Raw genomic sequence first — 20,745 nt, forward strand, 5'->3', positions numbered from 1 at the left:
GTTCTGGCGTTCTTCAGTGTTCCTCAAGCATGTTTCAGTGTTCATGGAAACAGTTCAAGGGGTCCTTGGAGGTTCAAGGGGTCTTGGAAGTGGTTATAGCCGTCCTGGGGACCCCTGGAACCTTGATCAGGTTCTGATAATGGATCTCTCTCCTAGTTAAGTTGTTTTTCAGTATGAATCATGTTTCAGGGGGTCATGGAGGAAGTTCTAGTGGTCCTTGAGGAGCTCACACATGTTGTCCAGGTTCTTGAGTGAAAGGAGAAGAAGATGTGAGGGTGCTTGAGAAAATATTACCAGACCGTATGAATGAGACGAGGAGCTGTGTTTCCATGGTGACGGTACGGTGTTTCTGAATGAACAGAGAGAGAAACCAACAACTGGTTTATAAAATAAGACACATTAAAACTTCTTTTATTACTTTTTTAATATATTTTTATATCTTTATATCTAACTAAAGAAAGAAACAGGACTGTTCTCACACTGAATATTGCAGCGTGTTAATAATAATAATAATAATAATAATAATACCAACAGCAATAATAATATATGTTGTCAAAAAAAGCAAAAATAAAAGACATAATCCAATAAAATAAATTATAAAATAAAAAGACGATTATAATAAACTATTAATAAAAATAAATAGATCAAGGAAAAAAAAGAAAAAAAAGTATTATCTGACAAAATATCATATAAAACAGTCGAATAGATTTTTAGACTTAAAAAGGAATTAATTAAGTAAAAGTAAAATATATATTTATATATACAAATAATATTAAATAAATAACAGTGAAGAAAATATACAGAAGTAAAAAATCAAATATAAAATTAAATTTGTAAAAGATTTACAAAAAAACATAGTTATTAATATAATAATCACGATAATAATAATAATAGTACAAGCAGCAATAACAATATATGTTGTCCAAAAAAGCAAAAATAAAAGACAGAATCCAATAAAATAACGATAATAATAATATAGACTAATAATATAATAAAAGATAAAGAAAAAGAAAAAAGATAAAATAAATAATATTAAAATAAAATAAATAAATACATAAATAAGTAATAAAATATTAAATTAAAAAGTAGAATACATTTTTAGACAAAGCAAGTAAAAGTAAAAATATATATTTATATATACAAATAATAAGAGAAATAAAAATAACGGATAAAGAAAAAGTATACAGAGGTAAAAAAAATATACATATAAAATAGATTTATATGTTATAGAATAAATATAAAAATATTGTGTTGTTTAGAGTCTTTGCAGCTTGTTGTTGCTGCTTGTGAACGCAGCCCGACTCTCTCAGCTTCACCTCATCATCATGCTGCAGTTCATCTGTCTACTCAGAGCATGAATGGAGAGAGAGAGAGAGAGAGAGAGAGAGAGTGAGAGAGAGAGAGAGAGAGAGGGAGAGAGGGAGAGAGAGAGAGAGGGAGAGGAGAGAGAGAGAGAGAGAGAGGGAGAGAGAGAGAGAGGGAGGGAGAGAGAGAGAGAGAGGGAGAGAGAGAGAGCTGACGTGGCCTCTGGTGTCGCCCTCTGCATGCAGCTGCAGGAACAGACAGAACACATAGTTTGTGTGTGTGTGTGTGTGTGTGTGTGTGTGTGTGCTGCAGCTCTACAGCAGTCTAAATGTCCTGTGCATCATTTTATACACTTTGTTTTTAATATATTTCAATAGTATATCTTCTGTGTGTCATGTCTGTGTTCTTAACTTCTCTTTTCTTAACTTTTGCATCTTTTATTTATATTTAATTAAATGTTCCTTTTTGAAAAAAATAATTAAATGTATTTATGTTTAATTAAATATCATTTTTTTTGTGTTATTTTAAATGCCTCTACTAATTTATAATGACTTAAATATGTCAGTTTTCTTTCCCCTAAATATTTATTTTTATTTATATTTAATAAAACTATGAATTTTCCTTTTCGTTAATTATTATCTTTATTTATATTTAATTTAAATTTGACATCCCTCCATTAATTATCTTAAATTTAAAAAAATAATTTTGAAAAATATCCCGACACCAAAACTTTTTCTCTCTTCACATTAAAAGTCTTTTAAAGAAGATGAGTCAGTTAGCTTTAGCTTAGCACAAAGAATGGAAGTGGGGGGAAACTGCTAGCCTAGCCTAGCCTAGCTCCATCAGCTCAGAGTGAAGGGAGGAGGAGGAGGAGAGGAGAGGAGGAAGAGGAGGGGGAGGAGGAGGAGGAGGAGGAGGAGGCCCCCTGAAGAGAAGGTTCTTTTATGTTTGAAGAAAAGAGGAAGCAATTACGAAAATAAAAGCTGCACTGCAAGAATTTTCATCTCTGCAGTTGCCATGGTAACAGGCCCGGGCCTCCTCCCCCCTCCCCCCTCCTCCTAAAGGGAGGAGTAAAACTTTCCTCTTTTATTCTGAAAGGATTTTTCTGTCCTGCTGGTGGTTTTTTACTGGTTGAACTGGTCCCGGTTGGGTTTGATTGACAGCTGTTGTCGGCCAATCAAAGATCACCAAAGTGAAACGTCTGCCAACAGCAGACTGCTGCTAAAACAATAAATAAATAAAATATATATATATAAATAATAAATTAAAAATTAAAAAAGTAACATGAATTTAAATGACTGTTTAATTTTCTTCTTTATTCATTTATTTCGATAATTTTATTTTGATAAATGAACAAGAAAAGTATAAATACAATAATATGTAAATAAACACATTTGGGGAAATAAATATACAAAGAAAGAATTAAACAGAAAATACATTAAAAAAAATAAAGAAACAGGAAAGTCAAAAAGGAAAGTAAATAAATAAATAGGATAATAAAATAAAATAACTACTTTCCTATTTAAAGTCCCTTTTTATTTATTTATTTTTATTATATTTTTAAATATATTTATTTGTTTTTTATTATTTTTAAATATAGTTATTTATTTGTATTTAGTTTTTAGTTTATTTTACATTCGCTTTAAATGTATTAATTCGTGTATTTATTTTATTATTTGCATTTTTTCCCTTTTTATTTCCCCAAACTTAAAATTTATATTTAATATTATTTGTTATACATTTAATGACATGTTAATTAGTTCATCATGTCATTTATTAATTTATTTAATAATTCATTTATTCATTCATTCATTTATTTATTTACTTACTTATTTTGAATTTTGTTATTTTCTGTCCTCCATATTTTACAACTTTGGCCTCATTAAAATTACATTTCCATCTAAAGTGTTTAAATCCTGATGATGATGATGATGATGATGTTGAGCTTCTTCATTTAATAACTGATATAATGAAGTAAAAATTATTTTGAAAGATTTTAGGAAACATAATTTCTGTTTCTGTGAAGTTTAATTATTTAATTTAATTTAATTTGGTTTAATTTAATTTGATTTGATTTGGTTTGATTTAATTTAATTTAATTGATTTAAAGAAAATGAATCAGCTTTTTTATTATCTCTTATTCCCACAAAGTTGTTTTTCATGGATTTAGTAAAACAAAAAATAAATAAATTTGAACACAGCTTTTTGTTTCTTATCAACAATTAATTTTGGCGTATTAACTGATAAAATAATCCTGATTTGTTTGTTTCTGTTGGTATAAATGTTGTTGTTGTTGACGAGAGGATCAGTTTCAGTGACGGTGCGTTCGTGTGTCTTTCAGATGCTGGGAACTCTCGCTGCTGTTCCTCTCAAGGTGCCTCAAGTCAGCTCGCTGCACCGGCTGGCAGGACAAGCCGCCAACGTGCTACCTCAGGTAACAAATATATCTCTAACAAACACAATAGAATAAAAATTATAATAAATACAAAGATTATGTAATTGAATTGAATACAGACTTTTAAAAAATTTTCTTGCTGTTTTTACTTTTTTACTTTTGCATATTTGTTATATTCTTGAATATATATAAATAGATAGAGATAGATTTTTTAATTTTTAGATTTTTCTTTTAAATACATATCTTTATTTTTTATTTAAATACATTTAAATTCTTTACCTGACTTAAATTACACTTAATTAATTTAAGCGTAATTTAAGTCAGGTAAAGTAAAACATTTAAATTTAATTAAATAAAATAAAAAATAATATCAGTTAAAAGGTTTTTTAAAATAGATTTTAAAAAATCTATCCCTATCTCTATGCATGTTTTATAAACATATTAAAAATCTAAATATTAAAAACTAAAAACTCAAACTTAATGATTGTGGCTGCAGTTTGGAGAGATGTCCAGCAGGAGGCGCCACAAATACATCTTTTATTATTGGTCTTTAACAAGTATATTAAAATAAATGTATTAATTGATAAAACAAATTTTATATATATATAGATATATATATATATATATATATATATTTATATATACTAAGCAGATTATATTTTACAGATAACATTTACAATTAAATTAAAATTAAATAAATTAAATTAAATAATTAATTAATAAAAAAATAAAGGGCATAAATAAATAATTACAGGACAATCACATTGACTTACTTCATTAATTGACTTACTTCAGTAACTTTTCTCTCTTTATATTAATTAAAAGGTTTTTATTATTGCATTGTTTATATTTATTTTGCATAATGAAAAAGAAATGCATAAAATCATATATGTAGAAAAGTATAAAGAAATAAATGCATTTGATTAAATAAATACATTTAAAAAAAGGCAGCATGAAGCAAAAACATTTTTTTTTTTTAATACCCATTTTACAAACTTTAAACAAAATCTGAATATATTAAAACATAAAGAATTAAAAACCTTAAAGAAAGTACATTTTTGGTGTTTTCCTCGTGTTTAACCCCCTGGTGTTTTACCCCCCCCCCCCCTCCAGGTCAGGCCAAAGACCCAGATCCCGGACAGCCTCCCCCTCAGCCCGTGTCAGGATCTGGCGCCGCTGAGCGTGCAGCGTGCGGCGGCGGTGGTGAGTCTGAAGAGCCACGGCCCCACGCTGCCCACCGCCAACAGCACCTTCAGCCCCGAGCGCCAGCCCAACGGCCAGAGCGACGCCTCGCCGCCGGCCCCGCCCCACGGCCCCTCGGGGGGCCCCGACGCCGCCGGCCCCGTCCAGCACGCCACCGCGGGGCCCGGCGTGGCGTACGCCATCATCGCCGCCTCGCCCGCCACCGGGAACGGCGTGTCGGCCGTCAGCGAGACGGTCAAAGTCCAACCGCTGATCTTCAGCGCCGACAACAAGGTAAGTTATTATTATTATCACCATCATCATTATTGTTATTATTATTATTGTTATTATTATTAGCATTATTAGCATCATTAGCATTATTATTATTAATAAAATTAATATTGATATTAATTATTATTTATATACTATTAATTCGGCCACACACAGCAGGAGAAATTCTCATTTTAATGCATTTAGAGATTTCATATTTATTTATAATATATATAGATACATAAAATACTTTCATGACATTATTTGGTAAAATTAATTCAGTAAAGATTTAATAAATATTTAATGTTTCTCTTGTGATTAAATAACAACATTTCTGATTCTGTCTACAAAAATTAAACCATCTAAATTTGGTTTCATAAGTTGTTGAATTTAATAAAAAATAAATGAATAAATCAAGATGTCTTATGATTTCAGATGTCAAAGTGTTTTGTGTACATAAAACAATTTAAAAAATAACTGACATAAAGGCATTAAGACATTAAATTAAATTTTAATAAAATATTTGTTATTATTGTATATTAACTTAAATGTTTTTATTGTATTTCTATTTAATAATGCAAAAATAAGTTAACAAAGTTTTAGATTCATTAGATAAATTGTTGCAAATGTAAATAAATACTTTTAAAAATTAAAATAAATAAAAAGTAAATTTGAATTAATGCCTACATACATTGATTATTAATATTTCTGTAGAGTTAATATCATATTAATTTAATATATGTGTGTGTGTGTGTGTGTGTGTGTGTGTGTGTGTGTGTGCAGGTGATAATAATCCAGCCTCAGGCCCCCAGCAGCTCTGAGGGGCCCCCGGGGGCCCCGGCCGACCTCCCGTCACAGGAAGCTCCGCCCGCCCCGAAGAAAGACGACGAAGACCCCGAGGTGAAGAAAACAAACACACACCTGCTTTCAGTCATATTTCTCTCTCTTTTTGTTTGTTTGTTCGTCTGTTTGTTTGTTTGTTTGTTTGTTTGTTTGTTTGTCTCTCTCTCCTGGTTGTTGACATGTTTTTCTTTTTCTCTCTGACAGAAAATCTCGTTCATGGTGGCCCTCGGCCTCGTCACCACAGAACACCTGGAGGGTGAGTTCAGACAGCAGCAGAGTTTAATTTAATTTTATTTAATTTTAAATTAATTGAATAGTCTGAAAAATTCTCAACTTCTTTCAATTTCTTTAATTTATATTCTCTTATTTTATTTTTTTATCTCATTTTATTATTTATTTAAATTCACACTCTTTAAAAAATAAAAATCTTAAATGTCATTTTATAAATAATTATATCCCACTTTATTTATTTATTGTTTTTAATTCACGCTCTTAATATGTCAAAACTTAAATGTCTTGGGTTTTTTTCTTTAAATCCCCTTATTTTATTTATTTATTCATTCATTTAATTCATTCATCCTGATTCACGCTGAGTCGTTTGTTGTTGTTGTTGTTGTTGTTGTTGTTGTTTAATCCTGTGCGTGTGTGTGTGTGTGTGTTCAGAGATCCAGACGAAGCGTCAGGAGAGGAAGAGACGGAGCACGGCCAACCCGGCCTACAGCGGCCTCTTCGAACCAGAGGTCACTTTAATAACATTTAATAACCTTTAAATCAAACATTCTGTCAAAACAAACAAACAAACAAACACATAAATTAAACTGTTGTTTCCTGTTTGTTGCAGCGTAAACGTCTGGCGTCTCACTACCTGAACAGCTCGCTGTTCCTGTCAGCACGAGGTACACACACACACACACACACACACACACACACACACACACACACACTCACACTCTCACACACACACACACACACACACACTAAGAAACAGCTGATTCATATTAACATCTTATTAATGATCATATTTAATGTCTGCATGGCGCCCCGCCCACCGCGTGCGAGTGTGTGTCTCTGTGTCTGTGAGTGAGTGAGTGTGTGTGTGTGTGTGTGTGTGTGTGTGTGAGTGTGTGTCTGTGTGTGTGTGAGTGAGTGAGTGTGAGTGAGTGTGTGAGTGTGTGTGTGTGTGTGTTTGTGCTCCACTAACTCTGCTCTGCTTCGTTTTCACGCCTCTCAGACTCTGAGGATTTCTGCTGGAAGGTAGGTCACATGACCCGTGATGTCACGCTTCTGTCACGCTTGTATGTGTGTGTTTGTTTTGTTTTAATTCTTATTATTATAATAACAATCTGCAGCTACAAGAAGACAGTTTTATTTTTAAAGAGTTATACAAATCATATATTTTTTTATTGATCAATTTTCTGAACATTGGCATTTTTGTTTTTGAAATAAGGTTTGTTTTTAAGTTTGCTAAAATATTATTATATAATATATATTTATTTCTTCATTTAAGAATATCATCAAACTATCGGATATGTGTTTATATTTTAATGTTATTATTAAATGTCGTGTTTAAAAAAGTAATATATTATATTTATAAATATATTTTTATTTTTTTAATTTAGTTTGTAATTTATAGTTTTAACTATTTATGTATTTATTTATTCAAGCACAAATTTAATTTTGTTTATTTATTAATTTGTATGTTAATATTTATTTATTTATTTATTTATTCATTCATTCATTTACTTACTTATATCAAGTGGTCCAATATTGTGTTATATATTATATCATTCAGAAAAGACAAAAAAAAAAAAAAAACAGAACAAAAAAACTTAAAATAATAATTAAAAAAATCAAATAAATAACAAAATAAATAAATAAAATCTAATAATAAATAAAGAACAAATCTGTATAAAGTGAGCTGGTTATTTCTCTAGAGTTATTGAATTCTTTAATATAAATGAGTAAATATTGTGTGTTTTCCAGGAGGACGTGGAGCATGACGACCTGTGCTCCGTCTGTAAGGAGGACGGAGAGCTGCAGCCGTGTCACAACTGCCCCCGAGCCTTCCACCCCACCTGCCTGCACCCGCCCCTCCGGACCCCCCCCAGGGGGCCCTGGTACTGCCCCAAGTGCCAGAAGAAGGTCCGTCCGGCCCTCACAGAGATCACCTCACATGTTGTCAACATTATTAATGTGTTTCTATTATAATAAATAATATTTTTAACCTGTTTGTGATCTTCAGGTTCTGAACAAAGAAAACATGTCGTGGCCGCAGAACTTCGTTCAGTCGTACGTCACACACAAGACGGGTAAGAAACTGATCCCAGAGAGAGTGTTGTTGTTGTTGTTGTTGTTGTTGTTTACAGCTGTACTGACGACCTGTGTGTGTGTGTGTGTGTGTGTGTGTGTGTGTGTGTGTGTGTGTGAGCAGTGCGTCAGGAGGAGAAGCGGCGGCTGCTGAGACGAAACGCCGAGCTGAAGAAGGAATGTTCTCACCTGGAGGAACAAGACGAGAAACTCAACGAGACGCTCAAAGTAAAAACACTAAATAAATAAATAACTTGGCAAATGAATATATATATATATATATATATTTTATTTTTATTGAGAGTAACTGACGAGTTTTACACAATAACTGACGAGTTTTAGACACCAACTGACGAGTTTTAGACACTAACTGACGAGTTTTAGACACTGACGAGTTTTAGACACCAACTGACGAGTTTTAGACACCAACTGACGAGTTTTAGACACTAACTGACGAGTTTTAGACGCTAACTGACGAGTTTTAGACACTAACTGACGAGTTTTAGACACCAACTGACGAGTTTTAGACACTAACTGACGAGTTTTAGACACCAACTGACGAGTTTTAGACACCAACTGACGAGTTTTAGACACTAACTGACGAGTTTTAGACACTGACGAGTTTTAGACACCAACTGACGAGTTTTAGACACCAACTGACGAGTTTTAGACACTAACTGACGAGTTTTAGACGCTAACTGACGAGTTTTAGACACCAACTGACGAGTTTTAGACACCAACTGACGAGTTTTAGACACTAACTGACGAGTTTTAGACACCAACTGACGAGTTTTAGACACCAACTGACAAGTTTTAGACACCAACTGACGAGTTTTAGACACTAACTGACGAGTTTTAGACACTGACGAGTTTTAGACACCAACTGACGAGTTTTAGACACCAACTGACGAGTTTTAGACACTAACTGACGAGTTTTAGACGCTAACTGACGAGTTTTAGACACTAACTGACGAGTTTTAGACACCAACTGATGAGTTTTAGACACCAACTGACGAGTTTTAGACACCAACTGACGAGTTTTAGACACCAACTGACGAGTTTTAGACACTAACTGACGAGTTTTAGACACTGACGAGTTTTAGACACTAACTGACTAGTTTTAGACACTAACTGACGAGTTTTAGACACTAACTGACGAGTTTTAGACACTGACGAGTTTTAGACACTAACTGACTAGTTTTAGACACCAACTGACGAGTTTTACACACCAACTGACTAGTTTTAGACACTAACTGACGAGTTTTAGACACCAACTGACGAGTTTTAGACACCAACTGACGAGTTTTAGACACTAACTGACGAGTTTTAGACGCTAACTGACGAGTTTTACACACCAACTGACGAGTTTTACACACTAACTGACGAGTTTTAGACACTAACTGACGAGTTTTACACACCAACTGACGAGTTTTACACACTAACTGACGAGTTTTAGACACTAACTGAGTAGTTTTAGACACTAACTGACGAGTTTTTGACACCAACTGACGAGTTTTACACACCAACTGACGAGTTTTACACACTAACTGACGAGTTTTACACACTAACTGACGAGTTTTAGACACTGACAAGTTTTACACAATAACTGACAAGTTTTACACAATAACTGACAAGTTTTATTCACTAACTGACGAGTTTGACAGAATAACTGATCAGCTTTACACACTAACTGACGAGTTTTACATACAAACTGACGATTTTACACACAAACTGACCAGTTTTACACACAAACTCACAAGTTTTGCAAACTAACTGACGAGTTTCGGAGCGAAAGTCAAGCACACTATAAATTTCCTTAGAAATGTTCTAGTTTATTCATTTATTTAATTGTGTGTGTGTGTGTGCAGCAGTGTATGGACCTGAGGGAGCGTCTCCTGGGACAGCAGAGGGACACTCAGGCGTCTCTGGAGCGTCTCAAGTCTCTGATCAGGTTGATCCAGCGCGACCAGCTCATCCAGGTCACCATGACGACCACCGCCACCATCGCCGCCGCCTCGCTGCTCTCGCCGTCCTGGATCAAACCCACCAGCACCGCCGGCCCCGGCCCCGCCCCCACCGCCACCGCCACCGCCGCCCCGGGCCCCTCGGCCACGCCCCTGCAGCAGAAGAGCCACGCCCACAGCCAGGAGGACGCCACCGACTAGCCCCGCCCCCTCCCCCCGGGCGGCGGCGAGGGCGGTGATGATGATTTTTCTGTTTTTCTGAATAATATCTAACCATCTTTTGTCCGAGGAGCCGAAAAAAAGCCACAAAAAACTGAGAAAAAAGAGCCTCTTCACTCGATTCAAGTATTTTTTAAAACCCAACACCTACAGTGCTTAACGAGATTTCTTTTTTTATGTTATTTTCTATTTATTAATGTTCTTGGCCTTAATGTATTTATTACAAAAAGTTAGATTACAGCGGCGCCGCGGGAACACGCCGGCAGCCCGAAAGATATTTCCCTTTTTTAACCACAGGAATAATTCTTGTTGTGCAGATAGAGAGAAGAGTTAGATAGACTGTACAGTGAAATAATATCATAGATGTTCCTTTCATTCTCCTATGAACAATGTTTTTATGGAGGACGCTCGCTGACAAAGTAAAAAAAATCATCAATAAATGAACAATAATGATAAATAAGTCAATATGCCTTTACATGCACCAAAAATTATATTAAAAAATAAATATAGGTGGTAATTCATTCATAAAATGTGACATAAATTGATATTTCTGATTTAATTTGCTTCTTTATTTATTTTATTTTATTCCCTTTTTTTATTTACTCTTTCTTAATTTATTTATAATAATTTTAATAGTGAATTTATTTATTTTTGACACAGTTTCAAAGACGCCCCACTCATTTGCATAATGAAAACAACATATATATAAGATGATAAATAAATAAAATAAAATAGAGAAAAATAAATAAGTCTGGGGGAATAAAAGAAGGGAAATGTAATTTGAAAAGTCATGCAGAAACAAATAAATACATTTGAAAATAAATAAATTAAAATAAATGTAAAATATACAGAAAAATGCAAAACGAAATAAATACATAAAATTAAAATAAATTAATTAAAGAAAATGATGTAATTAAAGTAAATAAATATGGGTATTAATACAAAGGTTAAATACATTTAAATAAATATTAATTTGTCACATGTGAAATACATTTGATACTAAATAAATAAATAAAAAATAATCAATTAAAAATAAACAGAAAAATGCAAAAATTAATTAAATTTGAAATTAAAATAAATACAATAAAAAAATATTTAATTAAGGTAAATAAATAGGGGAATTAATAAAATCATTAATAACTGAGTTACATTTAAATAAATCTCAATTTGTCACATTTTATCAATAAATCAACAGTTACATTTATTAAAAATGTAATTTTTTGCACATTAAATGGCATATTAATTTATTCATGCTGTCGTTTATTTATTATTTTTTCATTCCAGCTGCCGTCCTCCACATGTTTTTGCCATAATAATTCAGGAAAATGTTTTCATCGTGTATGTAAACGAGCCTTCAAACAAAAGCAGAGAATAACTTTTTTTCAGTATTAAAATAGAGTTAAAGTCAAAGAAAAAAGTATTTAAGATAAAAACTACAGAAATTAGCGTTTCTAGTGGAGATTTTAGTATTTTCATGCTGATGCCTGTTGATTAATGAACGTTTGGAGTATTCAAGGGATCACTGTACATATGTTGTATTATTATTATTATTATTATTATTATCATCATTATCGCAGGTTTTTTTTGTTTTTCACATGTGAAACAGGCGAAACTCCGAACGTTAACGCTTGTTTTCTGTCCACAGCAACACAAACAACAACAATATTAAAAAAACACAAACAACAACATTAAAAAAACACAAACAACAATATATAATAATAATAAAAATGTTCAGAAGATGCAGAAACAAGAAATATAAACGTTTAAATATTAGTCAGAGTCGCATTAAAACGTAAAAAGGTTTATTGTTATAACAACATTTTATTTACATTATAACAACTAAAGCTTTATTTTTTATGATATTTTAACTTTATTACATGTTTTTCATGTCCTAATAATTCTTTTTATGTCATATTTTCACACTAAAGTTTTTTTTCACATTGCAATAAGACGTTTTTCACGTTATTATAATTTATTTTTTGTGTTATAACAAAACACATTTCTTGTTATAACCAGATGTTTTTAATGTTATAACAATTTTTTACGTCATCAAATATTTTCATGGAATAACTTTTTTTCTTCATGTTATAACAATTTTTCTTATGTTATAACAAGATATTTTAATGTTACGAAGTTATTGTTATAACAACTTATTTTCACGCTATAACAATTCATTTTTTATGCTATAACAAGTTTTTTTCAAGTTATAACCAAAAACATTTTCACATTATAACCAGAACATGTTTTTCATGTTACAACAGTTTTATAAGATATTTTCACACTATAACTTATTTTCACGTTGTAATAATATTTTCATGTTATGACATTTTTTTCACCCTTTTTATGTTATAGCAACTTTTTTTTAAAAGTTGTCATGTTATAACAAGTCTTATGATGTCATAACAAGATATTTTTTTCATGTTATAACAAGTTGTTTTTACCGACATGTTATAACAAGTTAGAACAAAAAAGGTTATAACAAGATATTTGTTTTTCATGTTTTTCATGTTACAAGATATTTATGTTATTACAACTTTAAAAAATGCATCACAAGAAATCTTCTTTTGATAACAATATATGTGAAAATATCTCTTATAACAGAAAGTAAAAGTTGTTATAGCGAAAATGTTTCCACGTCAGAACAGAAAAGTTAGTTTGACGCTCTGAGTTTGTTTTAAACGGAACACATTTCTTTCATTTTACAACCACTTTTTTTATGTTATAACAACTTTTTTTAAATAAGTTATAACAAGTTTTTCAGGTTATAACAATTTGTCTTATGACGTTATAACAAGATACTTTTCTAATGTTATAACGATTTGTTTTAAATGTTATATCATGATAATTTCAGGTTATAACAGTTTGTTGTAACACGTTATAACAAAAAAAGGTTGTAACAAGATTTTTTTTCTTTTCTTTTAAAGTTATAACAATATATTGTTATAACTTTTTCTAAAATATCTTGTTATAACATAAAAATACAAAGTAAAAGTTGTTACAACAAAAACTTTCCACGTTAAAACAGAAAAACTTTTACTTTGACGCTCTGAGTTTGTTTTAAAAGGAACACATTTTTTTCATTTTACAACCACTTTTTTATGTTATAACAACTTTTTTTATAAGTTATAACAAGTTTTTCAGGTTATAACAATTTGTCTTATGACGTTATAACAAGATACTTTTCTTATGTTATAACGATTTGTTTTAAATGTTATATCATGATAATTTCAGGTTATAACAGTTTGTTGTAACACGTTATAACAAAAAAAGGTTGTAACAAGTTTTTTTTTCTTTTTCTAAAATATCTATAGTTATAACAAAAATATAAAGTAAAAGTTGTTATAACAAAAACTTTCCACGTTAAAACAGAAAACTTTTAGTTTGACGCTCTGACTTTTTTTTGTTTCTGCATCTTAAAAGAAGCGTTTGTTGTTGTTGTTGTTGTTGTTGTTGTTGACAGGCGTTCGGGGCTGTCGCTGTGTGTTCTCAGCTGCACTCCTCCTCCTTTAAACCAGTATAGAAAATATGCCAAAAACTCTTTTCTTTGTTTCTGTACTGGGATCATCAACGATAATAATAACAATAACGTCCAGAGGGACTTTTTCTTTTTTTCTATATTTGATTATTTTTTTTACTCTTGGTGTTTGATGAACGTTTGAATCCGACAGATGAACACTGCCTCAAGTACAAAAGGTTTCCGATCCTCCAGGGTTTTTTCTTTTTTTCGTCTTTGTTGCGTCACATTTTGTCGACTCGGTGAATCAGAAACGGGACGAGTCGCTTCGTCTCGCTAGTCTTCCTGCTGGTCCAGAAAGGTTCAGTCTCAGTGTTACAACGTCACGTTACCGTCGGTTACTAGTCCGTTCTGTGGAGCACAAACATGAACAAATCATCTGAGGGAGAAAACAAACAAACAAACAAACAAACAGGCTTCATCAGACGAGGACGAGGAGTTTGAGTTATTATCTGTTGAATCATATCACGACTTCAGAAACTGTTGAAGCTTCGTCTGAATGGCACAAAATATATTAAAATATTTATAATAGTGAAACGAGACGAGCAGCAAAACGCCTCCGAAACAAGTTCAAACTTTAAAATATCACTAAAGATTTAAACTAAGAAGTTTCATATTTCTGTTTTCATCCAAATATTTTCTTCATGTTTTTTTCAGTTGTTAAAACAAGAAAAAAAAACAAACATCCAGTTTCATTTTCTCAAAATTAAAAATAATATATGAGAAAAAAAACCTTAAAATGAACATTATGGAAGCTCATTTCTACAAGTTTAATAAAAAATGAGATGAAAATTTAGCCTTGTGGTGAGAAAAAAATGTTTTTTTTTTCTTAAAATATTATTGAGAAACTTTCTCAGAATAATAACTTTAATTATAAACTTTTTCAAAACATTCTAATTTTTTTTGTCTCTTTTACTTATTATTTACTAACTTTATTTACTTATTTTTGAGATACTAAGTCACTTTGAGAAAAAGAATTGTCATTTTATCGAGAATTTTTTTTGTAGAAATTAATTAAAATGAATTTGTAGTAATGAATTACTTTATTGATATTTTTTTAATAATGTCGTTTTTTTTAGTTATTTCATTTTGACATACTAGGTCATTATTTTTTTGTTAAATATCTCATTATTTGAGAATTGTTTGTTATTTTAAGAAAGAATTCTGATATGAAAAAATTCTCATTTCTTCTAATTATTGATACTTGATAATAATGAGCCAGTGTATCATAATAATGAGTACCGTCCTCCAAAATAATGCTGTTTTTTTAGATTTTACTTTTCATTATTTCGAGACAGTTTCTCATTGAAATCATTTTCAGGATCATTTTATTTTCATCACATTGTCTGAAATGGGCTTCCATAGGTTATTTTTCTTATTGTCTTGACAAATAATTAAAATAATTACAAACTACAATTTTCCTGAAGCCCAAAGTGAAAGAAAATCAAATAAACACGTTTTTTTGTGATTCTGGAATAAGCGAATTATTATTTTTTTTTCGAAAATGTTTTGGATGAAAACTCGAGTCGTGAAACTGAAAATGTTGCCGTCTGAAAACACCGAACATCGAATCTGTTCCCGCTGTCACTCAACACTCTGAGCCAAATGCACACGTTATGTTTTAAAAATAATATTATATATATATAAATATATAATGCGCTTTATCAGCACAGAGTCTGGACGGTGTCTGCAGATTCAAATCTCCCCGAAATACTTCATTTATTTCTTCTTTTAGTCAATTTCAGAGCAGAAATAAAAACTTTCGACCTGCTTATATCATAAAAAATAACAAATAAACAACTGCAGGTGGAATAAAAAGATGAAAGAGTTCTTTGACACCTTCCAGGCTCTGCGATAAACAGCAGATATGCATTAACATTGAACCTAACTTGCCTTTTTTTTAAACGAATAAAGTCATGATCAGTGTCGTATGGAAGCCCAGTAATGCCAGAGAATAAAAAACATAAGGTGAAAAAAATCTATAAATTATAAAAAAAATGAGAACCTTTCTTTAATTCATTAATTTATGAAAAACCTTTTTCATAATAATGACATATCTCGAAATAACCTGAAAATATATTCTTTTCTTAAAATGAAGTTACTACTAATTATTGTTATTTTATTACCATCCTGGGATTAGTTTTCTATATTTTAAAGTATTTTGTTATTTTGAGGAAATTTTGTCATCATTTTGAGATTTTTTTTGTCATTTTGACAAAATTTCTCATTATTTTTGAGACTTTTATTTGAGAAAAAAATCTCATTATTTTGGCAAAAAATCTCATTAATTTGAGAAAAAAAATCTCATGATTTTGAGAAAGAAAATCTCATTATTTTGAGATTCTTTTTCATTCTTAAAAGAAAGTTTCTCATTAAAATAACTTACAGGTTTCTTGTTTTGTTATTTTGAGAAAATTTTGTCATCATTGTTTTGACAAAATTTCTCTTTTTTTGGTTTGTTTTAAGATACGATGTCATTGTTCTGAGGAAATTTCTCATTATTTTTGAGATACTAGGTCATTATTTTGAGAGTAAAATTATTATCAAAATTACTTTTACGTTTCGTTTTTTCCTAATGTTTTGGCAGTAATGGGCTTCCGTAGTTTGGAGGAATAAAGAGTGGTTTTTTCCAGAATGTACCATGTGACCATGTGATGCATATCGAGTGTGACGAGACTCCAAAAAAAAGATGGAAATCATATCGAAACTCCTGAAAAACTTTCTCAAACCCTGAAAAAACGACAAAAAATCAGTTTAAAAAAATCAACAAAAAAACAAACATCCACCATCCCCGAAAAACCTCCTCATCCGTTTCTAGAAATCTTCTCCGGGAGAAACTGTGCAGTGCTTAAACAGATCTATTTTAATACACGACACAACATTTGAACAAATGAAAAAAAAAAAAGAGAAAAACTTAGAACATTTTTATATTCTTTTATCAAGGAGCAAAAAAAAAGAAACGAGAACAGAACATTGGATTTTCTATTGTTTGCCAGTTCTGCATTCTGACTTCTAGCTTGTTTTATTTCGCCGCGAGGAGACGACGACGACGACGACGACGACACGTTTAGATGGAAATTAAAAAATGTCTGTTGAAGTAGAAGTTTTTCTTTGTCGTTAAGGGGACTGTCCAGTGGATAGTGTGTATAGGAAAGTGTTTGTCTTAAATATGCCAATGTAGTTTTTTCTTCTTTATGATGCATTAAAAAGTTGATTGATGGAAGTTGGTAAATGATTAAAGAGTAGTCTCACTTTTTTGTACCAAGTTCTTACGAAAAATGGAATCATTAATAAACAAAATTCAAGAACAAAAAAAAAAAAAAGTTGGTTTCAAGTGTCTCTTTTCAAATGATGATCAAAAGTCATCTAAGGTTTGGTTTTTGGTTTCTGGGGGCAAATTTTAAAATCACCTGAAAGAAAAAAAGTTCAGGAGAATATGGGTTATTTCGGAAAATATTTTATTTTTCATAGTCATAGTGTTATTTGTCCAAAAATGCTTAAGGACATTGATCAAAGTGATAGTATAATGAGCTCAAAAATACAATAAAAACAGCAATAATTAAGTACAGAATGTCCAAAAGTCGAGGAAAAAAGTCATTATATAGTCTGTCGAAAAATATCAAAATTTGGTCGTAGTGTCGTTTTTCCAAAAATGTATAGAGAACAAAGTAAACCCACATTTTGAGATGTCATGAAAAAAGTCGTACTCTAGCATGTTGAAATTTTTGGTGGAAAAAGTGATTACATTTTTAAATGTCCCGATACTCTCAAAAGTTATTATAGCCTGTTGATACCTGTAGGAGACTTATCCAGAAATGACATAAAAACACCAATTGTAAGATGTCCAAAAATTGGACAAAAAACTCATACTATAGTATGTCGCTTTTTGTCAAAATTGGCGAAATTTTAAAATGCCTGAAAATGCAAAAATTACTGTATTATAGTCCGTTGATATATATTATAGTTTGTCCTGCAATAAATAATAATAATCCCATAAAAACACCATATTGATGTCCAAAAATTGGACGAAAAAGTCATACTATAGTCCTAAAAATGACGTTATTATAGTCTGTTGATACTCATTAGAGCATAGTTCGTCCAGAAATGACACAAAAAAACATATTTTGAGATGTCCAAAATTTGACAAGAAAGTCATACTATAGCATGTCGTTTTTTTTCAAAAATGATCAAATTTTAAAATGCCTGAAAATGCTAAAAATGACTTGATTATAGCCTGTTGATACCTGTAGTAGGGTGGCTTTTCCAGAAATAACAAAATATCACTATATTTTGAGAGATCCAAAATTGGACGAAATTGTCGGTTTTTGTTAAAATTCTTGAAATTTTAAAATGCCTAAAAATGCTGAAAATGCCTTTATTATTGTTTGTTGATACATATTAGAACATAGTTTGTCTAGAAATGGCACAAAAACACCATATTATGGGATGTCCAAAAATTGGACCAAAACAAAAAAGGTCATACTTATAACATGTTGTTTTTTGTTAAAATTCTTGAAATTTTAAAATGCCTAAAAATGCAGAAAATGACTTTATTATAGTACGTTTATACATATTAGTTGTATAGTTTGTCCAGAAATGACAGAAAAACACCAATTATGGGATGTCCAAAAATTGGACAAAAACAAAAAAGTCGTAATATCTGGGGAAAAAGTCGTAAAAATTTTAAATGTCCCGATACTCTCAAAATGGTCCTATTACAGCCTGTTGATTCCTGTAGTAGGGTTATTCTGGCTTTTCCAGAATAACATAAAAACACCATATTTAGAGATGTCCAAAATTGTACAATAAAGTCATACTATAGCATGTTGTTTTTTGTCAAAACTTAAAATGACTATTATTGTCTGTTGATACATATTGGAACATAGTTTGTCCAGAAATTACACAAAAACCATATTATCGGATGTCCAAAATTGGACATAAAGTCATACTATAGCATGTCGTTTTTTGACAAAAATGGTGAAATTTTAAAATGCCTAAAAATGCAGAAAATTACTTTATTATAGTCTGTTTATACATATTAGAACATAGTTTGTCCAAAAAATCGACAAAAACAAAAAAGTCATGTAATTTTTTTGTCAAAAATGGTGACATTTTAAAATGCCTAAAAATGTTAAAATGACTTTAATATATTCTGTTGAAACATATTAGTTTGTCCAGAAATTACAGAAAAAAAGTCATCTTATCGGATGTCCAAAATTGGACAAAAAGTCATACTATAGCATGTCGTTTTTTGTTGAAATTCTTGAAATTTTAAAATGCAGAAAATGACTTTATTATAGTACGTTTATACATATTAGTTGTATAGTTTGTCCAGAAATGACAGAAAAACACCAATTATGGGATGTCCAAAAATTTTACAAAAATGGTGAAATTTTAAAATGCCTAAAAATGTTCAAAATGACTTTAATATAATCTGTTGAAACATATTATATAGTTTGTCCAGAAATTACAGAAAAAAAGTAATCTTATCGGATGTCCAAAATTGGACAAAAAGTCATACTATAGCATGTCGTTTTTTTGTAAAAATTGTAAAATTTTAAAATGCTAAAAATGACTTTATTACAGTGTGTTAATACATATCAGTTGTACAGTTTGTCCAGAATTGACAGTAAAACACCAATTAAGGGATAAAATGCTAAAAATGACTTTATGACCACGGAGTTATCCTGCAGAATCACTAAGTTGTGCAGTCTGACGTAGAAGCTGTGTACTGTTTCAAATATCAATAATTATAAACTATCTTTCAAGGCCAGACATAATAAAAGGTGCTCAACAAATTGTAATATACATACATATAACTGCAAAAATGGCAAGTCATTAAGAAATAAAACAAACATTTTAGGACAATATCGTACACAAAACATGCAATAAAAGCCGGGACTCTAAGAGGCCAGGGAAACATTACAACATTAAAAAACATTAAAAACAGTCCGTACAGAAGATTTTTAAAGCTTTTTAAGCTCAACATCGTTGAAATTCTGCAGAAAAATGTGTTCAGCCTGGAGGTTCGTCCTCTGGGGAGCAGGAGGAATGTTCTTTCAGTTTCATGGGAATACGACTTTTAGATTTCTTGTTTTCTCTTGTAGATGTTGAGATTTCATGATTTCATCCAGATGGTGGCAGGAGAGAAAAAAGTCTTTGTACCCAGAGGATGATCCCTCCATCAATATCCACAGCAGAAAAAAAACGCAAAAAAAAAAAAGACGAAGAAAAGGTAAAAATATTTGTTAAAAAGATCAAAAAAGTATTGTACAAATATTTTCAAAAAAAGAACAAAAACATATTTTCAAAAAAATATTGTTAAAACATTTTCAAAATAAGGACAAAAACATATTATGAAAATATTTTTTTTTAAAAAGGACAAAAAATATAGTGAAAATATTTTTAATAACAGTATTGTAACAATATATATTTTTAAAAGACCAAAAAAGGTAGTGCAAAAAAGAAGAAGAAAAAAATCAAAGTTTGCTGTCCTCATGGCGTCTTTAGGGCGTCCTCATGGCGTCCTCAGAGCGTCCTCATGCCGTCCTCATGGCGTCCTCATGGCGTGACCTGAGCGGCGGGGCAGCGGGAGCCGAACACGGTGGTGAAATGTTCCACCAGGATCTCGGTGAAGATGTTGATGGGCGTCAGCGCGGTGAGGGAGATGGAGCCGTGACGAGGCCACAGCAGGTTCACCCCGAACACACAGGCCAAGTTAGAGGAGCTCATCCTGTTCACGATGC

The 20,745-nt window shown here is 31.2% G+C and overlaps 2 protein-coding genes across 3 annotated transcripts in view; one reads left to right on the forward strand and one right to left on the reverse strand.

Annotated features, from left to right (window-relative positions):
- phf21b (PHD finger protein 21B) overlaps nucleotides 1–12,567 on the forward strand; it is a 96,494-nt gene extending 83,927 nt beyond the window's left edge. The window contains exons 5-15 of the mRNA XM_059326093.1: nucleotides 3,647–3,739; nucleotides 4,814–5,176; nucleotides 5,936–6,052; nucleotides 6,200–6,251; nucleotides 6,659–6,735; nucleotides 6,837–6,891; nucleotides 7,227–7,249; nucleotides 7,979–8,137; nucleotides 8,238–8,304; nucleotides 8,427–8,530; nucleotides 10,171–12,567. Of these exons, the coding sequence (XP_059182076.1) occupies nucleotides 3,647–3,739; nucleotides 4,814–5,176; nucleotides 5,936–6,052; nucleotides 6,200–6,251; nucleotides 6,659–6,735; nucleotides 6,837–6,891; nucleotides 7,227–7,249; nucleotides 7,979–8,137; nucleotides 8,238–8,304; nucleotides 8,427–8,530; nucleotides 10,171–10,467 (1,407 nt within the window). The 3' untranslated portion in view covers nucleotides 10,468–12,567. The remainder of the gene's footprint in view (nucleotides 1–3,646; nucleotides 3,740–4,813; nucleotides 5,177–5,935; nucleotides 6,053–6,199; nucleotides 6,252–6,658; nucleotides 6,736–6,836; nucleotides 6,892–7,226; nucleotides 7,250–7,978; nucleotides 8,138–8,237; nucleotides 8,305–8,426; nucleotides 8,531–10,170) is intronic.
- Nucleotides 12,568–17,440: 4,873 nt separating this feature from the next.
- LOC131960829 (rho GTPase-activating protein 8-like) overlaps nucleotides 17,441–20,745 on the reverse strand; it is a 15,722-nt gene continuing 12,417 nt past the window's right edge. For both annotated transcript variants that reach the window (XM_059326096.1, XM_059326097.1), the window contains exon 13: nucleotides 17,441–20,745. This exon is cut by the window's right edge and continues 13 nt beyond it. In XM_059326096.1, coding sequence (XP_059182079.1) covers nucleotides 20,561–20,745 — 185 coding nt within the window. In that variant the 3' untranslated portion in view covers nucleotides 17,441–20,560.

Source organism: Centropristis striata, chromosome 22 (assembly GCF_030273125.1).
Source record: "Centropristis striata isolate RG_2023a ecotype Rhode Island chromosome 22, C.striata_1.0, whole genome shotgun sequence".
NCBI classification, from domain to species: Eukaryota; Metazoa; Chordata; class Actinopteri; order Perciformes; family Serranidae; genus Centropristis; species Centropristis striata.